The sequence below is a fragment of the Perognathus longimembris genome, chromosome 4 (assembly GCF_023159225.1).
Source record: "Perognathus longimembris pacificus isolate PPM17 chromosome 4, ASM2315922v1, whole genome shotgun sequence".
Lineage (NCBI taxonomy): Eukaryota > Metazoa > Chordata > Mammalia > Rodentia > Heteromyidae > Perognathus > Perognathus longimembris.
This window is the reverse complement of record NC_063164.1, coordinates 43,739,891-43,766,529: the sequence shown is the minus strand read 5'-3', so window position 1 is coordinate 43,766,529 and position 26,639 is coordinate 43,739,891. Positions and strand designations below refer to the sequence as shown.

The 26,639-nt window shown below is 35.9% G+C and overlaps 1 protein-coding gene across 3 annotated transcripts in view; it reads right to left on the bottom strand.

Annotated features, from left to right (window-relative positions):
• Positions 1-1,837: 1,837 nt before the first annotated feature.
• Positions 1,838-26,639, bottom strand: part of Cerkl (ceramide kinase like) — an 86,301-nt gene continuing 61,499 nt past the window's right edge. For 2 of the 3 annotated variants that reach the window (XM_048345144.1, XM_048345145.1), the window contains 8 exons: positions 15,146-15,220; positions 14,162-14,339; positions 11,666-11,725; positions 11,127-11,152; positions 10,935-11,043; positions 6,710-6,806; positions 3,393-3,571; positions 1,838-2,511 (listed from right to left, as the gene is read on the bottom strand). In XM_048345144.1, coding sequence (XP_048201101.1) covers positions 2,430-2,511; positions 3,393-3,571; positions 6,710-6,806; positions 10,935-11,043; positions 11,127-11,152; positions 11,666-11,725; positions 14,162-14,339; positions 15,146-15,220 — 806 coding nt within the window. In that variant the 3' untranslated portion in view covers positions 1,838-2,429. Of the gene's footprint in view, positions 2,512-3,392; positions 3,572-6,709; positions 6,807-10,934; positions 11,044-11,126; positions 11,153-11,665; positions 11,726-14,161; positions 14,340-15,145; positions 15,221-21,031; positions 21,169-26,484; positions 26,549-26,639 lie in introns of all 3 variants that reach the window. The other variant, XM_048345143.1, reaches the window with a different exon arrangement.

Genomic DNA, 26,639 nt, shown 5'->3' with positions numbered 1-26,639 from the left:
ATAGCTTTTACTTCTGGCTTTTTGGTGGTTAACTGAAGATAAGAGTTTCAGGAATTTTCCTGACTGGGCTAGCGTCAACCCTAAACCTCATATCTCAGCCTCCTTAGTAGCTAGGATTACAGGTATGAGCCAGTGGTGCCCAGCCTCTAAGATATTTTTATAAAAGGGAAGTTCCCCAACAATTTCTAATAAGTAAAATTGAGTTTTTGTTATTTTGAGGTATATTTTATTTTTAAATATCTTTAGTAAATTGCCTATGGAATTTAGTCCAATAATTCTTATGGCTGCTGACTATGAATATTATAGGCCTGATGAATGAACTTTCATGTTGAATTTTATACACTGGTTTGAGCATAATGAGATAGTGTCTGAACAAAAAGACATTTTTTTCTTTATGTTTATATATATGTTACATTTTTTTTTTTTTTTTGGCCAGTCCTGGGGCTTGGACTCAGGGCCTGAGCACTGTCCCTGGCTTCTTCCCGCTCAAGGCTAGCACTCTGCCACTTGAGCCACAGCGCCGCTTCTGGCCATTTTCTGTATATGTGGTGCTGGGGAATCGAACCTAGGGCCTCGTGTATCCCAGGCAGGCACTCTTGCCACTAGGCTATATCCCCAGCCCCTATATGTTACATTTTTAAATGCAGGTGTTAGTATATGTATGAATCTACTATAACATACATTTTCCAAAAGGACCCAAGGATAAATATTTTTAGTTCATCTTCAACTTTGTTGATTAGAAAACAAATTCTTAAACACCAGGCTGTAGATATTGCGCTTTTGCTAATATACTCTTATGTGTGTAAAAAAATATGAAAACTGTACATCATGAGTGATTGAAAAAGGAATGTACATAATGATAAAAGAACCAGTGTTTCCTACATATTAGTTCTCTGTAAAATGTTCACAGTCCAAATTAAGTAAATAAACAGAATATTTGCTTGGATAGTATTCTTTTTTGTTACTTTTCAAATATAAGCACTCAACATAATTTTGTGAGGCACACATGAAAATCTGTTCTCCAAAGAAACAGAGAAACCAAATTCACAGATTTATTGAAAAATATAGATTTAGCTTGTATACAGTGAATATTAATTTATATTCAGTGACATAATTTCCATGAGATACATTCAAGTGACTTAAAAAATGTTCTGAAAAGTTTATTGGTAAGTAAATGAGATTCTGTTTAAAAATGAGGGGCTTCTTACTGAATTTTAAGTAACTTATCTTTAAATCCATTTGTAACTACAATCATTTTTGTGATATTTATTTTATTCATGAATCCTAGATGTCAATAACTGTAGAATATAATTTAATCAGGACCTGTATTTATTTGTGTATGAAAGCCTAATTTTAAATGTGTTATTGGAAGTTATCAAGGACATAAATAATAGGGTAAACTTTAAGAGTTGTCTACAAAATCTCTACTGCCAGCCATCCCCTTTCTCAGATTTCCTGGTGCATGAAAGTTACTTGTTCAAGCCCATGTTTATGACTGGTAGCTCGAGAAGGTGCTGAGATTTGAGAAGGCATTTTAGCCATGAAACAAGAAAAAGCCTTACCTCAGAATTTACAAGCAAAAGTAAATGTATTTAAATGTATATGTTTTTCAATATCCTTTGTATAAAAGATATATTTTTAGTGCTTTCTCATTGTGAAAAGCCAAATCGTTCTTTTGAGAAAATGTTTAAGTTCATTTCTGAAAAATCTAGTACAATTTACAACTGTCTTTTCAAGGGTGAGCTTAATGGAAATTTGATTCTTCACACTGAGAACCGACTGCTATGGTGGTGACACGTGTCTTCCAGGATCAAGAGCAGCGTGGTTATGCTTTACACAGTTACAAAGATTGTTTGCACATTTCTAAATAGATTTTGTCATAAATTTTGATGTTACAACAATTCAATTTTATAATTTTTTTTCAGCAATGAATCATTCTTTTTTGTTGAATCAGCTACAACGTGACAGATTTTACAGAAAGTTGTTGTTTCTGTTTGTGTGATACTTAAAGTTAACCTCTACAGATTAGTTACGACATTAGTGAAAACTGGGGTAGTCTTATAATATTTCTGTGTTCTGTTTGTAACTTGGTTAGAGAAATTGGAACATCACATGTGGTAGACTCAAATTTTGAAAAGCAGAAGAAACAAAATAATTTTACTGTGGAATTAATTTGGTCAAATATTGATATATCATGCTGATGCCTAAGTACATAAAACATTTCTTTTCTATCTCAACAAACAACTTCTAAAACCAGCATTCAAATTGGTTTTGGTGCAGTTATATTTCCATCTTGATTTTCAGAGCCCTTGAACTACTTTTTAGTAACATCAAAAATAGTGATTTCTTTTAAAAAATACATTTTCTATTTGGATATGTATTGAAAGTATAGCCAAATTCCTTTCTACTAAAATCCTAGTTAGCATTTTTTATAAACAATTACATGTTACACTGCAATCATTCATTTCTTCTAGGCTTCCTCCGTAAAGACTGATCAGCCCTGGGTGTAATCTATAAAGAACAATAAGAATAAGTTACTTGATAAATATATCATTGTTATTTCACACATGCGCAGGTGCACAACACACACACACACACACACACACACACACACACACACCGACCTGCTGAGTATGTTGCATAGTACCACATACAATGTTTTGTTATTAAATAATGCACTCAAGGCTGAGCAGGAGTCTAGCAAGGTGAAGAGTCTAGAGTATCAGTAGAAGTTGATAGCCTTCTTAACCAACTTCCTGGACCCATGAGTACTGTCCATTGGGACAGATGCATTATTTTTATAAAATAGGCAGATCTAGTGGGTACTCCTTCCCAACTACTTCTTTCCATTGTCATAGTGATTACAGGGATTGTGTTTTCTTCTTCCTAAATGTGTTAATGCCTTTTGTACTTGTTGCTTCACTAAATGATCTGTAAAAGTGTTCTTATTTAAAGTATGTGGAATAATTTGTAAGGATCTGATGAAAAGCAAACTTCCAAATGCAAAGTGTTGTCATAATTCAGCCTGAGCACAGTGAGGAGAAACTAACAAGATTGTGACTGTCTCCTTCTCACAATGGCACAGAATCTTTGTCCGTTTCTTGAAAACCAAAATGAAACTGCAGGCACACATCTGTACAGTTTATGCAGAATGGTAATTTAGAATGCCAATGTAGAAAAACATAACCAAAGCAAATGTCTTGTTCTACATTCAAGTTAGTAAATAAATTAAATGTTTTACTTTTTACTTATTGAAAGTTGTGTGTATGTCTGTTTGTGTTTTCCCTGATTTATTGTTTATGAGCTGAATGACAGAGTTAGAAGAGGAATTTCAGTATATCACCAGTGATGCATTTCTAGAATATGGAGAGTGAGGAAGGAATTAAGCTTACCTCACATGAACTTCTGATGCAACTTCCATTAAATCACCATCTACATTCCAAGGGAAAGTAGTTTCTGAAGCAGGTTTATGAGGTCCAACTTCTTCCCCTTCATTGTCTCCACTGGTATTAGTCCTTGGACAGACCTTTACTTCTTCAACAGTATATGTCTCCACAAATGGAAAACTAAACTGAATCAAACCGATACAAATAATCACAATACTTGCTTTGCCTTAAACTGTTCATGAAAATCAAGGTTGATGCCTTCTTTGCCAATAAATATCACCATACACGCTGAAAACTTTTTACAGCTTTGAAACCTCATGATCAGAAATACTATGTTTTTTTTGTTTTGTTATTTGAAATGAAATCCTTTCCTGAGCTGTCCTGACTCAATTAGATCTTCTGTATGTTAATCAACATTGTTGTATGACTATATCTATGAAAACCTACACACAATATAGGTTTTTTTTTTCCATTAAAACAATCTATAAAGCCAGGCGCTGGCTCATACCTATAATCCTAGATACACAGAAGGCTGAGATCAGAGGAGATCAGAGGATTGATGTTCAAAGCCAGACCAGGCAGGGAAGTCTATGAAATTTTTTTCTCCCAATTAATCACCAAAACTCTGGAAGTAAAGCTGTGGCTTAAGCTGTAGGGTCCTGGCCTTGAGCAAAAAAAAGCTCAGAAAGAGTGTCAAGGCCCTGAGTTTCAGCTCCAGAACCAGCACACACACACACACACACATAATTCTGTACTACTGGTCTACTGATATTGAAGATTACCATAATCCATTGATTCCATTGGTAATTTTTCAGTTTGATCCCATTAGCTGATATAATTTACTCGCAGTGTAAGTTTCTCATTCAGAATTGAATGGGAAGGCATCTAGGTCTACATTTATGGAGCTTAAATGGGAAATCTCTCTTTTTTAAATGGAAAGCAAAAAGAATAAGATTTTCACAAGTGTTTGCCTGCTGTCTCCCCACTTTACAGAAAGGATTATAAATTGTAATAATTATGTTTCTTATTGACCCCTCCAGAATGTTTTGAATGTGACACTGAATTTACAAATTTTCATGATACCTATCTATGGAAATTATAAGAAAAAATACAGTGGTATCATCTGAATAATCAAGAAAATATTGCCAAATCACTTTCATGGAAATATACAATAGCTACTTAATCAATTTTCTGTCGAATGGTATGAGACTTACCCTAGATACATATGTTACTTTCCCCTCTTTTTGACATATAAATGTAAGAGTATTTAAAAGTTGATGGCAAACTGATATTTTGTAAGCCCCTTATTTTATACATGTGAAAAATAAAGCTCCAGCATATTTTACAGCTTAAAGTGTAACATAGCCTAAATTACAGAAAAGATTACAATGAGGCATCAGTTGTTGGATTGGAGGAGAGTTAGAACATTCTCTGTGGAACCAAAGTGGCTCTCTGTGAAATAGTTTGATAATCACTAAGTCAGACCTTTTAACTTGGGCATAAAACCTGGGGAACATGTTCTACATTTGCAAAGAATTCTGTGTAATAATTCATTTTAAAGGTTGTATGTTTTTAATAAATCACTAATAACTGGCAATTATGGGTTAAAGTCTGACCAACCCCCTCCAAAAACCTGTAGTTCCTAGAACCTATGAACATTACCTTACTTGGGAATAGGATCTTCACAGAGAGAATCTTGTAACAATGAGGCCATTAGATGTGTCCTATCTCTAAAAATGTATACCTTAGAAACATAGAATTTTGTGTTCCCTTTATATTGTCCTCCTTTTCCATTTTTAGACTTAAACACAATAAACATGTACTACTTGTGGTTAAGAAAAAAAGCTGTTTTAACTTTTTTTTTTGCAAAAATCAGAAGAGACATACATTATTTTAGGGAAAAATAGTAAATTTGCATATTTTCTTTAAACTCACTTGTATAAAATATGTCTTAGAGATCCCCTTAGCAACTTCATCTTCTTGGAAACTTACATAAAAAGATATTTTACTACTTAATCTCCTAAAAAGGCCGATGGTTACTCAACAAATGATGGGAACTGCCTAACAAACTGAAATTATGAGGTAAAAGTGGGAGCCATGCAGTGACTATGGCAGGCAAACAAATGTTGCTGAAGTTGCTAGCTGGATTTTCTCTCCTGATCTGTCCACCTGTGCTTTATCCAAGTATATACATTCCTACAACAGCAATGTATTAACATTCTTCATGCTTTGAAGAATATGTGAGACATAGGGTTTTATCACCACACTTGAAAACTCAAGACTAATTGCTGGCCTAATACAAAATGACTCAATATTTACCAAAATAATTTGGCTTGTAATCACAACTGTTTCACTTTGAAGCTAATCCTTTCTGTAGAAATATGTATCTCTATATAATATAGTTTGGGATAATCCCTTTTAAAAGGATATCCTCTAAAAATAGATATCGGAAATTATATTGTAGCACATAAATATACACATATCTTCAAATAAATGTTGGAAAATTGTGAACATAGTTACTTTAAAAAGCAGGAAGGCTATAAATACTCAGATTTTTGCCACATATCATTTCAGGAATACCATATACATATAAAATCACATTCTTAAATTCCTTTAAACTTCAATATAAAACTATATTTTCTCTGTGCAAAAAAAAAGAGTATCTCAAGAAGCAACCAATCTATACAACTGTGTGTGCTTTTCATAATTTGTGTAAAACAGATTTTTTTTTAAAGATTAACATCTTCAGAAGAAAATCAAGCTCGCTTCTTAGCAAAACTTAAAGATAACATTTTTTTTTTTTTGATGCTGCTCCTGAGACTTGAGCTCAGGTCCTGGGCCCTCTCCCAGAGCTTTTTGCTTAAGGCTAGCACTCTACCACTTGAGTCAGAGCTCTTCTTCCAAGTTTTTGGTGATTAACTGGAGATAAGAGTCTCACAGATTTTCCTTCCCAGGCTGGCTTCATGCCATGGTCCTCAGATCTCATTCTCCTCTGTATCTAGGATTACAAGCATGAGCCACTAGTGCCTGACTTGATGTCAACTCTTTTTTTTTTTTGGCCAGTTCTGGGCCTTGGACTCAGGGCCTGAGCACTGTCCCTGGCTTCTTTTTGCTCAAGGCTAGCACTCTGCCACTTGAGCCATAGCGCCACTTCTGGCCATTTTCTGTATATGTGGTGCTGAGGAATCGAACCTAGGGCTTCATGTATAGGACTCAAGCACTCTTGCCACTAGGCCATACTCCCAGCTCCATGATGTCAACTCTTGAAGTCTTTCTAATCATGATTAATCATTTCACAAATAAATAAAGAGAATTTACTATACCTGATTTTTTATACTGGCATATCGTTTCAGGTGTTTTATAAATTCTGGCCGAGAAGTGTTTCGTGCAAGTATAAGAGCCATGCTTCCATTATTTAATCTGAAATTAAATATTATTTGTCATTAAGAAGATTATGAAGACACTGGGCATGGGCACCTCATGTCTGTAATCCTAGCTATTCAGGAGAATGAGATTCAGAGGATCTAAGTTTAAAGCCAAACTGGGCAGAAAAGTCCTTCAGGCTCCATCTCCAAAATAACCACTGAAAAACAAAACTGGAGGCATGGCTAAAGTGGTAGAGCACTAGCTGACCAAGCAACCTTGAACACCTGAATAGAAACCTGGTTTTGGAAGTGTTGAAGAGATTTTATCAGAAATCACTGTAGGTTGTTCCTTATAACAAATACATTGCTTACATGATGTATGGAGCAAGTCAGATAAATCACCAGCATATTAAACTTACCTAAACTTCTTACTCTATACTTTTCTAATTTATTAGGTGTTTTTTTTTTCTTTCACTTTTACTTTCCAGAGCTGAGGAGTAAACTCACGGCCTTGCACTTGTCAGGCAAATGCTCTTCCATTGAGCTAAATCCCTAACTCCTAGTTTATTAATTAAATGATGTATCTTTTCAAATTACTTGTACTGACCCATCACTTTCTTTTTAGCAAGCTACTGATCTTGCTTTTTAAAAAATGCACCAAACCATGCCAAGATGTAATTTTAAGCCCACCCTAAGATTATTTAAAAATTTGAAATGTGAAACTACGTTTTCAAAGATATATTTTAAAGTAGTTAATATGTACAAATACTGTAAAACAATTTAACATTTTGTGAAATGTAAACTGTGACTGAAACATTTATTTATGGGAAGAATTTCTAAGTGACATAGGAAAGGAAATAATTCAAAGAGCCCTGGGTAGATTAAACGAACAACTCAGCCACACATGTTCAGCTAGATGCATTTTAATCTCACCTAACTATTACATGAGGTATAAGAGACTGGAGATTCAGAGGTATGCTTTAGTGTCAAAGCAGCCACTCACAACATAGTGCTATAGAAGGTAGTTTGCAGAAATAAATGCAAATGCCTTCAGGCTTGATTTCAATGCAAGCATGAAATGATTCCAAGAATAACAACATTACAAAGAATTCTTTAAATCTTTTGTAGAATTCTGTTGGAACTGAGAGACCTTGGAGTTCATCTTGTCATTTGCTCATTTTATGTAGGAGACCTGTCTAAGTGTAAACTTGTAAAGCACACAGACCAAAGCAGAGCAATCATGAGTCCTAGAGCTCTTAATTGCTAGGGTCTAAAATGTATTCTGCCATCCTGGCAACTCTTCTATAGTGAACATAAACAGCACCAAAAATATCTGGTCAAGTGCTACTCTATATCATTTTTCTTAATTGCATAATTTCATGAACATGAAATATATTGCTTACATGACTCAAACTGTATCACTTGAGGTATACCTCCACATTTGGCTTTGAGCCACAATCCTTAACTCTAGCCTCAATACTGATTCAACCTGGAAAGTCAGCAGTGGAATCCATTAAACTGCAGTTCTTTAAAGAAGTTAGGAATCAGTTGCTCCCTCCAAAGCTGAACTTCCTCCCATAAAGGCCCAAGAGCAAACAATCTTAGGCAATGCCTGGATTCTTCTCTAACACAGTCTCTCAGACAGCAGTCAGCTTTTAGAATTTATTGAAGGAAACTGCCTAGAATTGCTATGGATATAGAGTGGAAATAACTATGCTAAATTTGGGAATCATAAAAGCTTCAAAATACACTAGATATAATAATGAAAATCATGCCATCTGAGTTTTTATCATAAAAGTTGGTTTCCCTCTCTTTTCTAAAATTTTGGATATTTCCCTGATTCATTGCCAAAGCAGATACTGAAAATTATTTTCTATTTCTAGCTGTTGAATCATTCTGGTTAAATATTTTTATAGGGAAATTGAAACTAATCATTGAAAATATTATAACTTGTCCAAATATCTAAATCATACTCTCATCTAACTTCCCGGAAAAATATACAACTGATTCTAAGTTATATCATTTATGATTGTTTCTTTTATGCTATTTATGACTAGATTAGGAAAATAATTGGTTTTAGACCAGTAAAGAATCAGCTGCTTAAAGGAATGTGCAAGAACAGGAAACTCTAAAATCTTGTGGATGAGATATTTAGAAAATATCTCCATTTCCTTAATTGAAAATGTGTGCCAAAGTGCACATTAAAGAGGACCATTCAACAAATGGTGCTGGCAAAACTGGTTCAACACCCGCAACAAACTAAAACAAGATCCTTATATATCACTCTGCACCAAAATCAATTCCAAATAGATGAAAGGCCTCGAAATAAAATCAGACACCCTGAAAACACTATAAGAAGCAATAGGAGAAACATTTGGGCTTCTCAGCACAGATGAAACTTTCTAAATAATAGCCTAGAAACGCAACAAATCAGAGAAAGGTTGGGCAAATGGGACTGCATCAAACTGCAGAGCTTCTGCAATGCAAATATCTAGCTTCCAAGATAAATAAAAGCCCACAGATTTGGAGAAGATGTTTACCAGCCATGCAGTGGACAAAGGCCTCATATCTAAAATACACATAGAACTCAAAAAATTAAATTCCTCCAAAACAAATCCTTAAAGAACCAATGGCCCCCCTAACAAGTGGGCTAAAGACCTAAAAAGAGACTTCTCTGAAGAGGAAATATGAATGGCCAAGAGATACATGAAGAAGTGGTCTACATCACTGGACATAAAAGAAATGCAAATCAAAACACCATTGAGATTCCACCTCACCCCAGTAAGAATGTCCATTATCAGGAAAACTAACAATAACAAATGCTAGAGAGGATGTGGCCAAAAGGGAACCCTACTTTATTGTTGGTAGGAACATAAACGGGTTCAGCCACTCTGGAAAGTGGTATGGGGGTTCCTCAGAAAGCTAAACATAGATCTCCCCTGTGACTCAGCAGCCCCACTTTTGGGCATCTACCCAAAAGATCACAAGCAAGACCACACTAAAGCCACCAGCACAACAATGTTCATCGCAGCACAATTTGTCATTGCTAAAATATGGAACCAACCCAGATGCCCCTCAGTAGATGAGTAGATCAGAAAAATTTGTTACACATACTCAATGGAATTTTATGCCTCTATCAGAAAGAATGACATTGTCCCATTCATAAGGAAATGGAAGGACTTGGAAAAAATTATACTAAAAGAAGTGAGCCAGACCCAAAGAAACATGGACTCTATGGTTTCCCTCATAAGGAATAATTAGTACATGTTTAGGATAGTCATAGCAGAAGATCACAAAAGCCCAATAGCTAGGCCCTTATGAACACATAAGATGATGCTCAGTGAAGTGAACTCCATGTTATGTAAACAAGTGTTATATCATTGTTGTAATTATTTTCAACATGCCATGTGAAACTGTAGCTTTTTTTGTTTGTTTGTTTCTCTTGTATTCCCCCACTATCACTGTATCTCATCTGAGTACCCTGGATACTGTACATACGTGTATTAGAACTAGGGAAGGGAATGGGAATATCAAAATCGAGAGACAAAGGATACAACGATAATGGATTCCAAAAGGCATACTTACAAAATATTTTGGTGTACACCTCATGAGGGGAGAGAAAGGGGGGCGAGAAGCGGGGGAAAAATGAGGGAGAAGGCAACAAGTTGAACAAGGAATATACTCACTGCCTTACATATGAAATTGTAACCCCACTGTGGTTCACTCTGACAATAAAGGGGAAAAAAATAAAGAGGACCAGAATGTTTTCTTTAGTTAAAACTATGAAACATGCACCCATATGCATGATCATTTTCATGTCAAGGATTTTTATGTTTCTACAATGGTAATGCACATACATTGACAAGAACTATTAGAATTTAATAACGTCAATGCCTAGCAAATAAATATAAATGCAGCAAGTAAGAGAGCCATAACAAAATTATTTCAATAAGACCCCAGGAATATTATTTCAACCTCAATAATATTACATAATCATTGATTATTTGGCAGATTTTATAGTTCCACAGTTTTATTTGATCTATTATGGTAAAAAGTCCTTTGAAAGGCCTAAGATTACAGAGAGACTCTTAATCAGATTCTGGCTGGCTGAATTAGTTATCATGAAAGTGAATGCTGAGTTTACATAAAGAATATCAGAGACACAATAATCATGTCTACTTACCTAGTGTTAGGTGCCAAACCTCTAGGTGCCACAGAACACAGGCAAGGGATTGCCATGATGCTGACATTCAAGAACTGACCATGCAGTGTTTGCCAGGGGCCACTACAGCCTAGAGGTAAGGGAAATCATTAGTGCCTTTCCTTCAGCAGAGTAAAACCTTAGTAGATCTCTAAGAAGTGCAATTAGACTCACCAGACTTGGGAGAAGCTTGAACCCTCCTGAAAGAAAGAAAACAATAAAAGATACAAAATCAAAGCACACATGTTTTTAAATATAGGAAAAGTAGACAACCAATTCAGTGTTTTCTTCATAAAAAAAAACATGTATCATTTGGTTACTGCCTACATTATAATGTAGCAATTAGTTTAAAAGTAAAAAAAAATGATAAGAACAACAACCTTCAGTTTTTCTAATAACTGGAATCCTTACTTTGTATGGTTTGATGTCTGTATCAAACTCCAAAAAAAAATTCTCATGTGGACCAAAATTGTGGGGTTTTTGTTTTTTTGCCCATGGTGATATCCAAAGTACCTGGTATACACTCAAGCAGTTGTTGAGTGAGTAAATGACTGGATGAAGGTAAAATGATAGGTCAAAAGACAAAATGATGTGACTAGATCCCGTAGGAGTCAGTTACTCTCTACCCTTCATTAGTATATGTAACTAAAGATTAGAAATCTGACACACGGTTTATGATCAAATTTTTCTATGCTTTTATGACAGTACAGTACCTTTGGAGTACATCTTGAGAGTTGTTAAGTGGTAAAAATGATATTGTACAATCCTCTGGCCTAAAATATAAAAAAAGTCTTATTAGTAGCCATTGACCATGGGATACAGAATCTTTTTTTTCAAATTTTAATTACCAAACTAATGTACAGAGAGGTTACAGTTTCATACATAAGGCATTGGATACATTTCTTGTACTGTTTGTTACCTTGTCCCTCATATCCCCCTCTCTCCGCCCCTTTTCCCTTTCCCCCCATGAGGTAATCAGTTCACTTACACCAAACAGTTTTGCAAGTATTGCTTTTGTAGTTGTTTGTCTTTTTTTACCCTGTGTCTCTCGATTTTCATATTCCCTTTCAATTTCCTACTTCTAATACCAGTATACACGGTTTCCAATATACTCAGATAAGATTACAGAGATAGTGTAGGTACAACCACAGGAAGGTGATACAAGAACATCATCAATAATAGAAGCTACCGATACACATGGGACGTTGAAAGTAGTTACAACTGTGATATAACAATCGTTTCCATAACATGGAGTTCATTTCACTTAGCATCATTTTATGTGTTCATAAGGGTATAGCTATTGGGCTCTTGTGATCCTCTGCTATGACTTGCCTAAACCTGTACTAATTATTCCCAATAAGGGAGACCATAGAGTCCATGTTTCTTTGGGTCTGGCTCACATCACTTAGCATAATTTTTTCCAAGTTCTTCCATTTCCTCACAAATAGGGCAATGTCATTCTTTCTGATAGAGGCATAAAATTCCATTGTGTATATGTACCACATTTTCCTGATCCATTCGTCTACTGAGGGGCATCTGGGTTGGTTCCAGATTCTAGCTATGACAAATTGCGCTGTGATGAACATTGTTGTGCTGGTGGCTTTTTTGTGATTTTGTTTGTGGTCTTTTGGATAGATACCCAAAAGTGGGGCTGCTGGGTCATAGGGGAGTTCTATATTTAGCCTTCTGAGGAATCTCCATACTGCTTGCCAGAGTGGCTGAACCAGTTGACATTCCCACCAACAATGAAGTAGGGTTCCCTTTTGGCCACATCCCCTCCAACAATTGTTATTGTTAGTTTTCTTGATATATGACATTCTTACTGGGGTGAGATGGAATCTCAATGTTGTTTTGATTTGCATTTCTTTTATGGCCAGTGATGTAGAGCACTTTTTCATATGTCTCTTGGCCATTCTCATTACCTCATCAGAGAAGTCTCTTTGTAAGTCTTTAGCCCACTTGCTGAGGGGGCTATTGGTTCTTTGCAGTTTTGTTTTGGAGGAAGGTAATTTTTTTAGTTCTGCATATATTTTAGATATGAGGCCTTTGTCTGTTGAATGCCCGGTAAAGATCTTCTCCCAGTCTGTAGGCCTTCTGTTTATCTTGCGAGCTATGTCCTTTGCTGTGCAAAAGCTCTGGAGTTTGATGCAGTCCCATTTGTCCAACCTTTCTTGGTTTGTAGCCTTTCTGGGTCTTTGTTAAGGAAGTTCCGTCCTGCGCCAAGGAGCCCAAGTGTTTCTCCTACTCCTTCCATTAGTATTTTCAGGGTGTCTGTTTTGATTTCGAGGTCTTTAATCCATTTGGAATTGATTTTGGTGCAGGGTGATATATAAGGATCTAGTTTTAGTTTGTTGCATGTGTTGAGCCAGTTTTGCCAGCACCATTTGTTAAAGAGGTTATCTTTCTTCCAAACTATTGTTTTAGCTCCTTTATCAAAGATTAAGTACACATAGTTCTGTTGGTTCATTTCTGGGTCTTCAATTCTGTTCCATTGGTCTTCATGCCTGTTCCAGTTCAAATACCAAGCTGTTTTTATTACTATAGCTTTATAATACAACTTGAAGTTGGGTATTGTAATTCCTCCAGCACTGTTCTTTCTGCTTAGGATTGTTTTTGCTATTCTAGGTCTTTTATTGTTCCATATGAATTTCTGGATTGCTTCCTCTATTTCATTATAAAATGGTGTTGGGATATTAATGGGCATTGCATTGAATTTGTAGATAGCCTTTGGCAATATTGCCATTTTGATTATATTAATCCTCCCAATCCAAAAGCATGGAAGGTTTTTCCATTTCCTTAGTTCTGACTTAATTTCGTTTTTCAAGCTTTTAAAGTTCTCATCAAAGAGGTCTTTCACTTCTTTGGTTAAGCTTATTCCTAGGTATTTTATGTTTTTGGGGCTATTGCAAAAGGAGTTGCTTTCCTTATTTCAGCCTCGGTCTTAGGGTCATTAGCATAGAGAAAGGCCATTGATTTTTGAGGGTTTATTTTATATCCTGCAACTTTGCCAAAGTTTTGGATCAGCTCTAGTAGCTTGGGGTAGAGTCTATGGGGTTCTTTAGGTATAGGATCGGGATACAGAATCTTTCATTTAAGAAAAAATACCTACTTAAGTTGGATAAGAAATGTACTCACTGCCTTACATATGAAACTGTAACTCCTCCGTACTTCACTTTGACAATAAAGAAAAAAAAAGAAAAGATACCTACTTAAGTTTTGCCAGTGCCTTAATCACAGCAAAATCTCTTCGTTGGTTAGGAGACATCCATCGATATTTTTCTGCTAGAGCCAAAGTTCTTCCACCAAAGCCAAACATGGCTGAGAAGCCAAAGCGAAGTAGTTTGCCAGAGGCACTAAAGGTACAGACATCAACTGGCTGCAAGTGTCCTTCAACAAATCATAGTGATATCAATCTATCAATGAGTGCTTTAAGGCTTCTTGTCAAACATAGGAAAACATAGGAGACCATATCTTGTAGAAGAATATCTCAAAATACCGTGCACCATGATGAATACCCTTGATTTACCTCTCTCTTAACCTATGTATACTGCAAATATTCTTCATAATGTTCTCAGGATCTAAATGAAGGAGCCCAATGAAGTAAAATTTGCAACTTATTACTGTTTTTGTAACAATATGATTAAGGACATGAAGTTGTTTGGCAAAGAATACTTTTACAAAACAGGGATTTTCACTGCATTTATCTTACATGCTGTTAATTGGGATGCATTGCTTTCAATTTGATCTGCAAATGTATGCTATTTAATGTTTAAATAGTGCTAGTCCTAAAGCTCTGGTACAACAATTATATAGAATACATATACAGTTAGTGTGCTTGGAGTTTGTTGATCTGTTTTTAAAATTGTAATTTTTTGAACATAATTACAATATTTAGTTTGTCTAGATTATAGCAAAGCTTCATTTATGGCTTTTTACAAAGCATCTACTTTGAAAAGAGAAATGATGAAAATAGTGGAAAACTTGCCTAATTAATTAAGGGGTTGTAGTCAAATGTTTCTCTGCTTTGAGAAGCAAAGAATTTGCCATTCCTTAGATAAGACAAAAATCATGTCGTGTTTTTCTATATAGATAAAAATAAATTAAAAAATAAAATAAAGAGCAAATCAAATTGTATATTTCTATATAAACAAAATATTTTTTCACAATACAAACTTATTTGGAAGAATTCTTACCCATGATAATGTGCAAAGTTGCTGTTACCACGTGAGCAATCCCATAAAGAGAATGTGCCAGAACATTAGTCGATCCTATCAAAGCAAAGCAAAAACATATACTATCAGTGGAGCATATGTTAAGTTCATAAGTTAAAATTTGTTCTTACTTTACCAGTCACAATAGTCCAGGCCAAAGCAGATCGTCAAGAGAAGGGAACTTTAAAAACTGGAAAGAAAATAGTTGGTCACTGCTGCAAATAACATGATCACATATATCAAAAATACTAAAGACTATACCAAAAGAACTCTTAGAAGTAATACCTTTGGTGATATTGCAAGACAAAATTAACATACAAAAGACAACACTGTTCCTATAAACTTACAACAAACTAACTGAATGTAATTTTAATGCCATTTTCAATGGCCACAAAAGCAAATAATTACAAACAAATTTAAACAAGGAGACAAAAGAAAACTACAAAAACACAAAAATCTATCCAATATTAATGAAAGAAACTGAACATAAAACAAATAAATGAGAAAGTATTTCATGCTTATTAATTAGGAGAATATTGCTAAATCTCAAAGCAATTCCCATTAAAATTCTCATTAAAAATTATATAGAACCACAAAACCTCCCAAATAGCTAAAGCAATCTTGAGGAAAAAGAACAATGCTACAGACATCACACTAATTTAAAAATACACTAGAGGACTAAAGTAATTTTGAAAAGTACAATACTGTGATAAAAACAGACAACTAAGCAGCAGAATATAATCCCAGACATAAAAACTTCTACTGGTTTTCTACAAATGTGTCAAGATAACACAGTAAGGAAAGGAAAACAGTATGGAGGTTCCTCAGAAAACCTGAAAACATAACCACAATATGATCCAGCAATCCCACTACTGGGAGTGGGGGTGGGGATGGGGGTTCTTTTTACAAAGGAAGTAAAATCAGTGTGACAAAGGCAACCCCACGTTCATTGTCTGATTTTTCATAACAGTCCAGACATTGAATTAAGCTAAGTTTCCATCAATGGATGAATGAATAAAGAAAATGTGGTATGTATTCACAATAGAACATTATTCAGATTTATTTAAAAAGGAAATTGGCTGGGAACCAGGTTCACCTCTGTAATCCTAGCTAACTGGGAGGCTGAATGAGGGGCTAGTGTTCTGAAGCCAGAGGGGACAAAAAAGTCTTTTTTTTTTTTCCAAATTTTTATTATCAAACTGATGTACAGAGAGGTTACAGTTTCATACGTTAGGCATTGGATACATTACTTGTACTGTTTGTTACCTTGTCCCTCATAGCCCCCTCCCTCCTCCCCCTTTCCCTTTCCCCCCATGAGGTGTTCAGTTCACTTAGACCAAACAGTTTTGCAAATATTGCTTTTGTCGTTGTTTTTTTTCTTTTTTTACCCTGTGTTTCTCAAGCAGAAAAGTCTTCAAGATCCTTTTTCAACCTATACATGGGCACAGTGGTGCATGTGCTTGCTATCCCAAGCTATATAAGAGAATGAGATTGAGACGATCATGGAGATTCAGTTGGAACAGACAGAAAATGCGAAAACTCTGAGGGAAGCTAGATGCTCAAGCATGCACCTGTGATCCCAACAATAATTTTAGTCCTACATGACCTATGATCCACTGTTGATGGATCATGGCTCAGGCCCTTTAACAATATTCTGCGAAAAACAGAGCTAGAAGTATGATTCAAGGCTTGAATTCAAACCCAAGGAAATCCAATCATTTGAGACAATATGGATGAAACTAGAGGGTATTGTGTCATGTGAAATAGGTAAGGACAGAAACATGAATAATACATAATCTCACCTTATGTGCATTTATTTTTAATTAGCTGATCATGGCAGATTAAGCTCACTATGCCAACTATTTGGGAGGCTGAAATAAATAGAGGGATTGCCACTTTAGTCCAGGCCTAAACATAAAAAGTTCACAAGACTCCATCTCAACCAGTAGTTGGGTTCAGTAATGTATGTCTGTATTTCAAAGCTATGGAGGAAAGACAAAAGCAAGATGAAGTGCCATCCACCTGTCATCCCAGTGAAAATGAGAAGCACTAACAGGAGGATTGCAGTCCACGCTGGCTCCAGCATTTAGCAAGACCCCATCTTAAAATAGTCAAACAAAATGGTGCTAGTAGAGTGTCTCAAGTGGGAAAACACCTTGTAGGATATGTGAAGCCCTGAATTCAAATTTCAAAAGCAGAGAATAGGTACTCACAGTACTGAAGGCCAAAGGAAGGCAACTTTGGGATAGATTTGCCTCTAATAATAAAAACTTTGAGCTATGAAGAATAAATTCTGCTACATGATGACAATAATTAATGGGTTACTTACCTGAAAATTGCTGAGAGTAGATTTTAAGTGTTCTCACACAAAAAAAAACAAGTATGTGAGCAATACCTGGTGATTAGCATAATTTGCTCAATTTAGACATTCCACAATATGCACATATTTCAAAACATCATGTTTCATGTGTTAAATATGTATAGGTTTTATTTCAATTTAATAATAGATGAGGAAAGAGTTTAAATTAGCAATTAATAGACTATATAAACTTTTAAGATGTTGAATTTCAGAGCTCCCCTAGACATACTGAACCAAGTCTGTACTTTTTATATGCCCAATGATTTGTATGCCTATGACTTGGTATATATATGGAATCTCTTGTCTATAAATCAGCAGGATCCACATTACTCAGGAGTTTGTGTGAAATGCAGATCCCTAGGTTTTACTCGCAACTCAATCAGAGTGTACATGACCTGTGAGCGTGCACTAGTGTAAGAGGCACCCAGGTGTCTGTGTTCTTAATAAGTCCTCCAGGGGATTCTTCACACTTTACTGTTTGAGAAGTCACTTGCAAACCTGAGACTCTTTGGATCTTAAGTTTGGTTTTTCCAATAAGGCTTTGACTTTCTACACCTTGCCCTTCAGCTACTAAATTGTTAATTTTTCTGGAACAAGAAAGAGATTGAAAAGAGGAAAAGAATCAATCAATTTTCTTTCCCACATGTGTGGTAAAGACTTTGGAGGAGGCCACGTAATTAGAGAGAGATATTTAGGATTATCAATGGATTACAGTACTCCATGAAATACATTTCCTCGATTACCATGGTTAATTAGAAGTAGACCATAAAATACATTTGTCTAGAAAGGCTATTAAAAAAGATAATGTATTGCTATGTGCGATAGAGAATGACACATATCATGATTCAAGGAAATTGACTGCTTACTCCCTGTGAGTTTAAATGAACATTCTCACTCCCAGCTACTGTTCTCAAGTACCAATCACTTTGCAGTGCTAAAGATGGGTTTTAGGTCTACCCTCTCTCAGGCATTGCAACTCTCCTTGATTTTGTAGAATTTAGCAGTGAGCATAGCATGACCAGTACTCAGAAAACTATTTTAGTCATCCTCTACTCATTAAGATACTTTAATTTCTGAATATGGATTTTTATACTCTGAAGAAAATAGGAAGTTCATGAGAAAGTTAATAGTAATTGTCATATTATAGGTAGTTCTACATCCTTGTCTGGCTAATCTGAAAATGGATCACGTTTTGGTTGAATTAATTGCACTGTATTTGACAAGATATCTCCATGCCAAAAAACTGCTGTTCATATAACTAACAATGGTATAATTTTAATGATCCTACAAAAGCTATAAATGTTCTACCTCAAGGTAAACATTTTAATTAGCCTCGAAACTTATACTGTATTTCTTCACACTACTAGAGTCTTTGCTCACCACCTCCTCCATGGGCTTGCTAATATGTGCCAAGTACAAAGGCTAAGGATAGAAGTAGCAATTAAGGGAAAGTGTGACTGATGAAATACCAGACAGAAAACCACAGTGTCAGAAAGAGAGAGAGAGAGAGGCAGACAAAGAGAGAGATAGAGAGACAGAGAAACAGAAAGAGAGAGAGGAAAAAGAAAAAGTCCTTGGAAGTGCATGCACTTCTGCAGAACAATTAACTTAATTAACCAGACACTATGAATATTCATAAGGCTGTTAATGTCTCCCACATCCAAACAGATAAATGTGATGTAATGACTTCCTAGTCAAGCATATCTAAAATTCTTATGAAAATGGCACCTACACTTGGGTTCTTTGCCTGAAATATCATAGAAATTAAGAGTCCCTTGGCAATATTTTTATTCCACTCAAATTAATTGGAAAGCATGAATTTATTTATGCAAACTCTATAGAAATAGATGGTTCACAGCCATCAGTATGTGGATGGAGTCTTGTTTAACAACAGCTGGATAGCCTTTTTTATTTTTATGTCCTCTCAGGCTTTTTTCTCCCTTCTTAGTTTTAATCGGACTCTCTCTGTGTGTAGCTCCTTCGCACCAGTTCCCATAGCAACAAGCATCATTTCTAATGACCGGCAGTTCAAATACAGGCTTCTCCACATCTAATCCATTTGAGTCTGATCATAATTCAGTGGCTTAGTCTGTTGGCTCAGTGGAGTCATTTACTAAACACTCTCTCCCTGGGTGCCTCTCTGTAGGAAGCAAATGGCTTCAAAGGCAGATTGTCTCCTCATGTACAGCTTGGACACTTCCTGTCTAGCTCTTACTCTCTTTCTTATTGCTTATCTCAAGAGCCCTGACAAGATATAGTGTCCTCAAATTAAACACAGCCCACACATGATTTTCTCCTCCTTCATAGCAGTACTACATCCACTGAAAGCCACACTAAATAGAGTATTCAAGTAGTGTTTTTCTTAAATTTCCATCTTACATACGTATTATTTCCTTGATAACATTATTTTCATTTTATTTTTGCAGCAACGGATTATATTTTTTAAAATTTCAAAAATCAAGTTCCTCTACCATTATCTGTTTAAATAAGAATTTGGGATTAGAGTTATTATATAACATAACAAATTTGTAAACATGGTATGCTTTCTGGACCACAGTCTTCTTTTATCTGTTCTCCTGCCCTCCTCTAATCATTCTGCATCTTGCAGCAAAATGACTCTTCCTAAAACAGAATATATTCAGTGGCTCCTTCAATCTATAATACCCCATTTTCTTCTCAAATATAATTCAGACACCTTCACTGGGCATGGGTACAAAATACCCAGGATCTGTCCCATTTTTACATCATAATCTTCTACCTTGTTTTTCCCTCTCATTCATTCCTGGGATTTGTCATTGCTTTTATTATTTTTATAGCTAAGAAAATAATTCATTGTCATCTTTTCAGAATTCTAGCCAACTTAAGAACAAATTAAAGTGTTAATTACTCTCTAAAGTTTCCTTGACAGACATTGCTTTAATAAACACTGTAATAATGCTTAATAAATGTATATTCTCTGTGTCACATTCTGTGTCACCCAACTACTCAGTACATAGGCAGGCCTTGAAGGGACTATGCCTCCAGGACCCAGGTCCTCTTTTGAGGCAGAAGGAATTGTGTGGGGCTTTGAAGGTTATTTATTACATAAGTGATTCAATTATGTGAGCTCCATATTTTATTTCCTTTGGAATTATAATTCCATAGCTTGGTTAGAGTGGGTGTTTCAAAACTCCCTAACTGATACTATGTGACCAGTAGAGTACTTCATGGAATGAAAGTAATTATATCTATTGATGGTTTATGCATTCACCCTTCCTCCTACACACTATCTAATTTAGTACTTCAATAGCCTTGTAATGAAGTGAATATTATGTAAATAACTGAATTTCAGGACAAGACTGGCTTGTCCCAAATCTCACATCTGTTAATGGAGATGCCAAGAGCCATGGGGAGCTCTTTCAGTCTCCTACTCTATACATTTAGCTACTGTGGTACTGTGTGGGTTAGGGAATGGGAAAAGGAACTGATGGACAAGTGTCTGATTAAGGAATTTGTGGCCACTCCCTTACCTGCTGGTATTAAGCCAAGTGGGAGCTGTGCTCTGACTGGATGCAGGTCTGCCTCTACCCCAGCACTCTTCTGGGCTCTGAGAAGTAGAGCATGGGCCACTTCACTGGCAGAACCATCACCCCCAACACAGACAACACTAGAGAAAAGAAAGAAAACAATGTTTCAGAACCATCCTGAAACCCAGGCTTAAACTATTTGCTAATATTGTCTAGTACATGACTATTTGGTGATCATGGCTAATGAGATTAAAAGCACTGCATAGCCAGAGTTTACTTCATAAAGGCAACACCCAGTAATTGCCCTGAAGCAAAATATTTTAAGTGAATTGAGAGGCATTAAAACATTTGATTATATTAGTTCACATTTAACTTGTAGTTGCTTCTTAATAACCCAAAGCATAGCGTTCTCATTTTATTTGTTAATGATACTATCATTTGGAATTCATTTAACACCAAACAAAGTCATAAAATTCTGATAGGTTTTCAATAAAGCTGTGATAAGAGGAATAGCAATAAGCAGCCCTTAAAATAGGAAGATTTCTTTCAAGGAACTGTTAGGTACAATTAGTGCATGAAGGTAGTTACTGCAAATGTGAAGTAGCTTTCATTTCCTTGCCATTGTGGCTATAGGGTGCTTCTAAATTTAAAACCTTTGGGTTTTTTATTTGTTTTGTTTGCTTGTTTTTGTTGGTTGTGGGGCTTGAACTCAGGTCCTGGGTGCTGGCCCTGAGCCTTTTTGTGCTCAAGGCTAGCACTCTACCACTCTACTACCGTGCCACTTGTGGTTTTTATTCTTTGGCTCACATCTGGTACTCTACCACTTGGGCCATTCCACTATTCCAGTATTTTTGCTGGTTAGCTGGAGATAGAGTCTCTGGAACTTTTCTACCAGGGATGTTTTGAACCTTGAATTTCAGCTGTCAGCCTCCTGAGTAGCTTGGATTACTGGCATGAGTCACCAGGGCCTGGTTACGTACTGACATTCGTACATGTTCTAAAGAATGATATCTGAAAGCATGGAAACACCAAAGAGTTTTACCCTTACATACAGAGGGTGGCAAGCATGTGACTCTTGGACCCTTGATTCCAGATATAACACCATATATACATGAATCTATTGCTGGACTTAGAAGACAAAGCCTTTCTATGAGAATTCTCTTCTATATAAACCTGTGCATTTTGACATAACAGATTCTATGTTAATATTTTTAAGTGAATGTGAATGATAATTATAACAAAGTTGTACTTAGTAAATAATTATTGTTAGTATTACCTAGAGAGTATGACTATAGGGCTGGGGATATGGCCTAGTGGCAAGAGTGCTTGCCTCGTATACATGAGGCCCTGGGTTCAATTCCCCAGCACCACATATACAGAAAACGGCCAGAAGTGGTGCTGTGGCTCAAGTGGCAGAGTGCTAGCCTTGAGCAAAAAGAAGCCAGGGACGGTGCTCAGGCCCTGAGTCCAAGCCCCGGGACTGGCCAAAAAAAAAAAATATATATATAAAATATATAAAATAATATATATTTTATATATTATACATAAAAATATATAAAAAGATATATACATATCTCACATTGTTCTGGACACTGCTCATGCCTGAGCTCATTTAATTTGAGCAATAGCTGGTACAATAGGGAGTAGTAGCTCCAATTCACAGACTAGGAGGCTAGAAACAGACATGGCAGCTACTACAGAAAGATGTAGAACATCCTTACAAGGGACAGAACCAGGATTTGAAACAGGACAATTTGGCTTTACATACCACACTATTCAGCATGGCTTACTTTTTTTCTAAAATCAGTATAAACAATCTGTGAGACCTGACAGAGTTTGAGTGAATTAGGAAGGAATACATTTATTTATGTCAACAACTACTAGATCATTAAGATCATGTCTAAGCATAGCTATTAAACATAAGGAATGTCTTCAAAAACAATAAAACATCCTAAGAGATTGGACTACAAGAGGGGAAAAGAAATCAGCTTTTTATAATAAGCTAATTAATCACACTTAAGAATTACTCCACCCATGTCCTCTTAGCCCCCACCTCACAAGTATTCATTTCCTACTACTCATTTTGTTGGGCTTTGATTAAATCTTTCTAAAGAATACTAGTCATGTTCTCCATAAATTCTACTACACTTCAGTTAATTCATTTATAACTGCTTGGGTGCAAGAGGACAGGGGAAAAAAGATGAGTGGGGGAAATGAGTAGAATGCAGGCAATAATGCATTGCCTGAGAAAAATAAGGGAATGGATAGGTAGGAGGGGGGAAGGTGACGATGTTAAAGGGATGGTACAGATCAAAATGCATTGTATACATAAATTTCTTTGTTAAGTGGCAAAAAATCAATATATAACCTAAAATTAAGAAAAGGAAGGGGAATGGTGGGGTGGGAGTGAATATTAAAAGTGGTGATATTGATGAAGAGGCACTGTATTCATAAACTTCTCTTTTGAATGGAAACTCCTTCTTACAACTACCTAAAGAAAATTAAAAAATAAATAAAAAGTAACTCTAAGCTAGGTGCTGCTGAATCACTCCTACAATCCTAGCTACTCAGGAGTCTGAAATCAGAGAATCACGGTTTTGTTTGTTTGTTTAATTTTTTTCCTTTATTATCAAAGTGAAGTACAGAAGGGTTACAGTTTCATATGTAAGGCAGTGAGTACATTTCTTGTTAAACTTGTTACCTCCTGCCTCATTTTTCTCCTGCCTCCCCCTCCTCATTCTCCTCTCTCCCCATAAGTTGTACAGTTGGTTTACACAAAATGGTTTTGTAATCATTCCTTTTGTAATCATTTGTCTTTTTATCCTTTTTCTCTCAATTTTGATATTCCCTTTCCCTTCCCTAGTTCTATTACCAGTATATACAGTATCCAGGGTACTCAGATGAGATATAGTGGTAGCGGGGGTACAACCACAGGAAGGGAATACGAGAGAAACAAAAAAGGTACGGTTTCACATGGCATGTTGAAAATAATTACAATGATATAACACTTGTTTCCATAATGTGGAGTTCATTTCACTTAGCATCATCTTATGTGTTCACAAGGGCATAGCTATTGGACTATTGGAATCTTCTGCTATGACTAGCCTAAACATGTACTAATTGAAGAATCAAAGTTTTAAGCCAGTCCAGATACAAAAGTTCTTCTGCAAGTTCTTGAGGATGACAAAAGCCATTTACTTTGGTAAAAGTATAGAAAAATCCTTTTCAATTCTTTTTTTGCCACCAGCCTAGTGGTATATGAGAAAAATAATTCACATACTACCTTTTTAAGCTCTCATATATTCATTGACACAAAAAGTAATCTCCTTAAAAGGTTTATGTTTTACTTTTAGACATCAGTGTAGGACATTAGCAAATCATCTCACTTAACTTTTTTAATGGCAATGAAATGTATATCACTTGCCTTGTTATTCAGGTTTACTTACCAGTGAATAATATCTGAAATTCCAACATTGTATCATAATCAACAGTTCTCAGTGCCTACTATAAATAACACACTTAGTTGAGAGTCACAAAATTAAGAGACTATTCAAATAAGCATCTTTTACAGCTCATGCCCATAATCATAGCTAATCAGAAGACAGGTCTGAGGATTGTACTTCAAAGCTTGTCAAAGAAGGAAAGTCTGTGAGACTCATCTCCTACTAACCACCCAAAAAGCAAGACGTAGTGCTGTGGCTGAAGTGTTAGGATGCTGGCCTTGAGCAAAAAGGACAGTGCCCATGCCTTGAATTCAAGCCCCAGACTGGCAGGAAAAAGAATGGTGTATTTTATTCTTTCTGAATGTAACATTTATTGTTACAAAATACCTATCACAGCAATCCAGAGCAAAAGCTACTGGATAGTTTTAAATCTTACAATTAATTTCACAAGAGGAACAGAGCATAGTTATGAAATATAATCAAGATAATATGTCTCATTAATGTGCTTGATACATGGTAAAGAAAAACATTCCAAATTAGAAAAGCAAGTATACACACATTGGGTATAAGGCAGTCTATTGTCTTTAGATAACTCCTTTTTCTTTTCTTTTTTTAACTTGACAGACATTTATTTCTTAAAATGACCACAAAGTATCCCAGTCAATATTTTTCATCAGATATAATTGGGGTGGGGGGAAAAGGGGTTACAGCAAAGACTATATAATAAAACGTAAAATGTGAGTATATTGTGGAGACCCTATTTTTACAGGATGTCAAATCAGAGAAGATATTGGGAGTTGTTGGTAAAAATTAAAATCATGGTATTGTTCCTGTCAATAATAGAAACTGTCAGACATAGCTCCACTCTGGTTTTTGTTGCCTTCAGAATCCAAAGTCACAGGCCCCAAAGGCTGGATAGCTCTCCCCATCAATGAAGATCTTTACTTGCAGCTGTCATCCACAGCTTAAGGTCTGGAATGTGGGAGACACGCTTGGCTAGTTGCAGTGAGTTCCAGACATTCAAACCAGGGCCAGATGAGGAAGCTAATCATGGAGACCGAACTTCCACCCCCAAAAGTTGTCTTTTTGCTAGTTAAAACCTCATCTAACTTAGTGAATTCTTTCTTCAATTCTTAGACTAATGTTCTTTATTTTGCCCATTTATAAAGATTAATGTCAAAGTGGTACTTCAGAAATGAACTCAAACATCATCCTTTGACATGCTTTCTCATACAGGTTTTCTCCCATGATATGCCTCATCCAGGTACTCACAAATGATTGTAGACGCATAGACCAATTGACCTTGACTGGTTTCCAGAACTGGCACCAGAACAAGGGGACTCTTTGTAAAGAACCAGTCAGGTTTATTTTTCCAGTTGATATTGATTACTTCATGCCTGATTCCTTTGGGTCTGCAGGAGCAGCAGGATCCTGTGAAAGAATGAATCTCATGCTGTAGAGGGGATATTGTCTTTGGGGTCAGGCCCCAGGAGCATGCTACCTTGCATTCTTTTATTAATCACTTCCATTGGGAGCACACATTCCTCTGGGGAGGAATGACTTGTAACTACTCTGGTCATTGAAGGAGGAAAAGCACTTTGCAAAAGCAAGATGAAGATACACAACCTTACTGTCCACTCAACTGTGACCTGCACTTCTTCCCCTGCTAATCCTTTGCTCTGCTCTGCATGTTCTCGAGTTTTGTTTCTCTGTTTTTGTTTGGGTCCTGGGACTTGAACTCCAGATCTGAGCCTTTTCATTCAAGGATAATTCTAGTACTTGAGCCACAGCTCTACTTCTGGATTTTGTTTGTTTGTTTGTTTTGCCACATTCTGAGAAGTGGATGATCATGCCATATTATATTCACTGTTTTTACATAGATATGCAGAAAGTCAAACATGATTACATACATCATAAGTATTTAAAAATCATAGTTCCAAAATATGTGACTAAAAGGTTACAAAAACATTTCATGGCATAAGATATAAGACACAGATTAATAATATAACCTACCCATCAAATCCCTGGAGTTCACATTCATTAAGCAGAGATGCAGCGTGCCCTTCATATTCTGTGACTATCAAAAACAAACAGACAAAAGTGAAATGTTTAAATAATGATCAATACTTTGTAACTTGGTTTGGCAAGATAATATAATTACCATATGG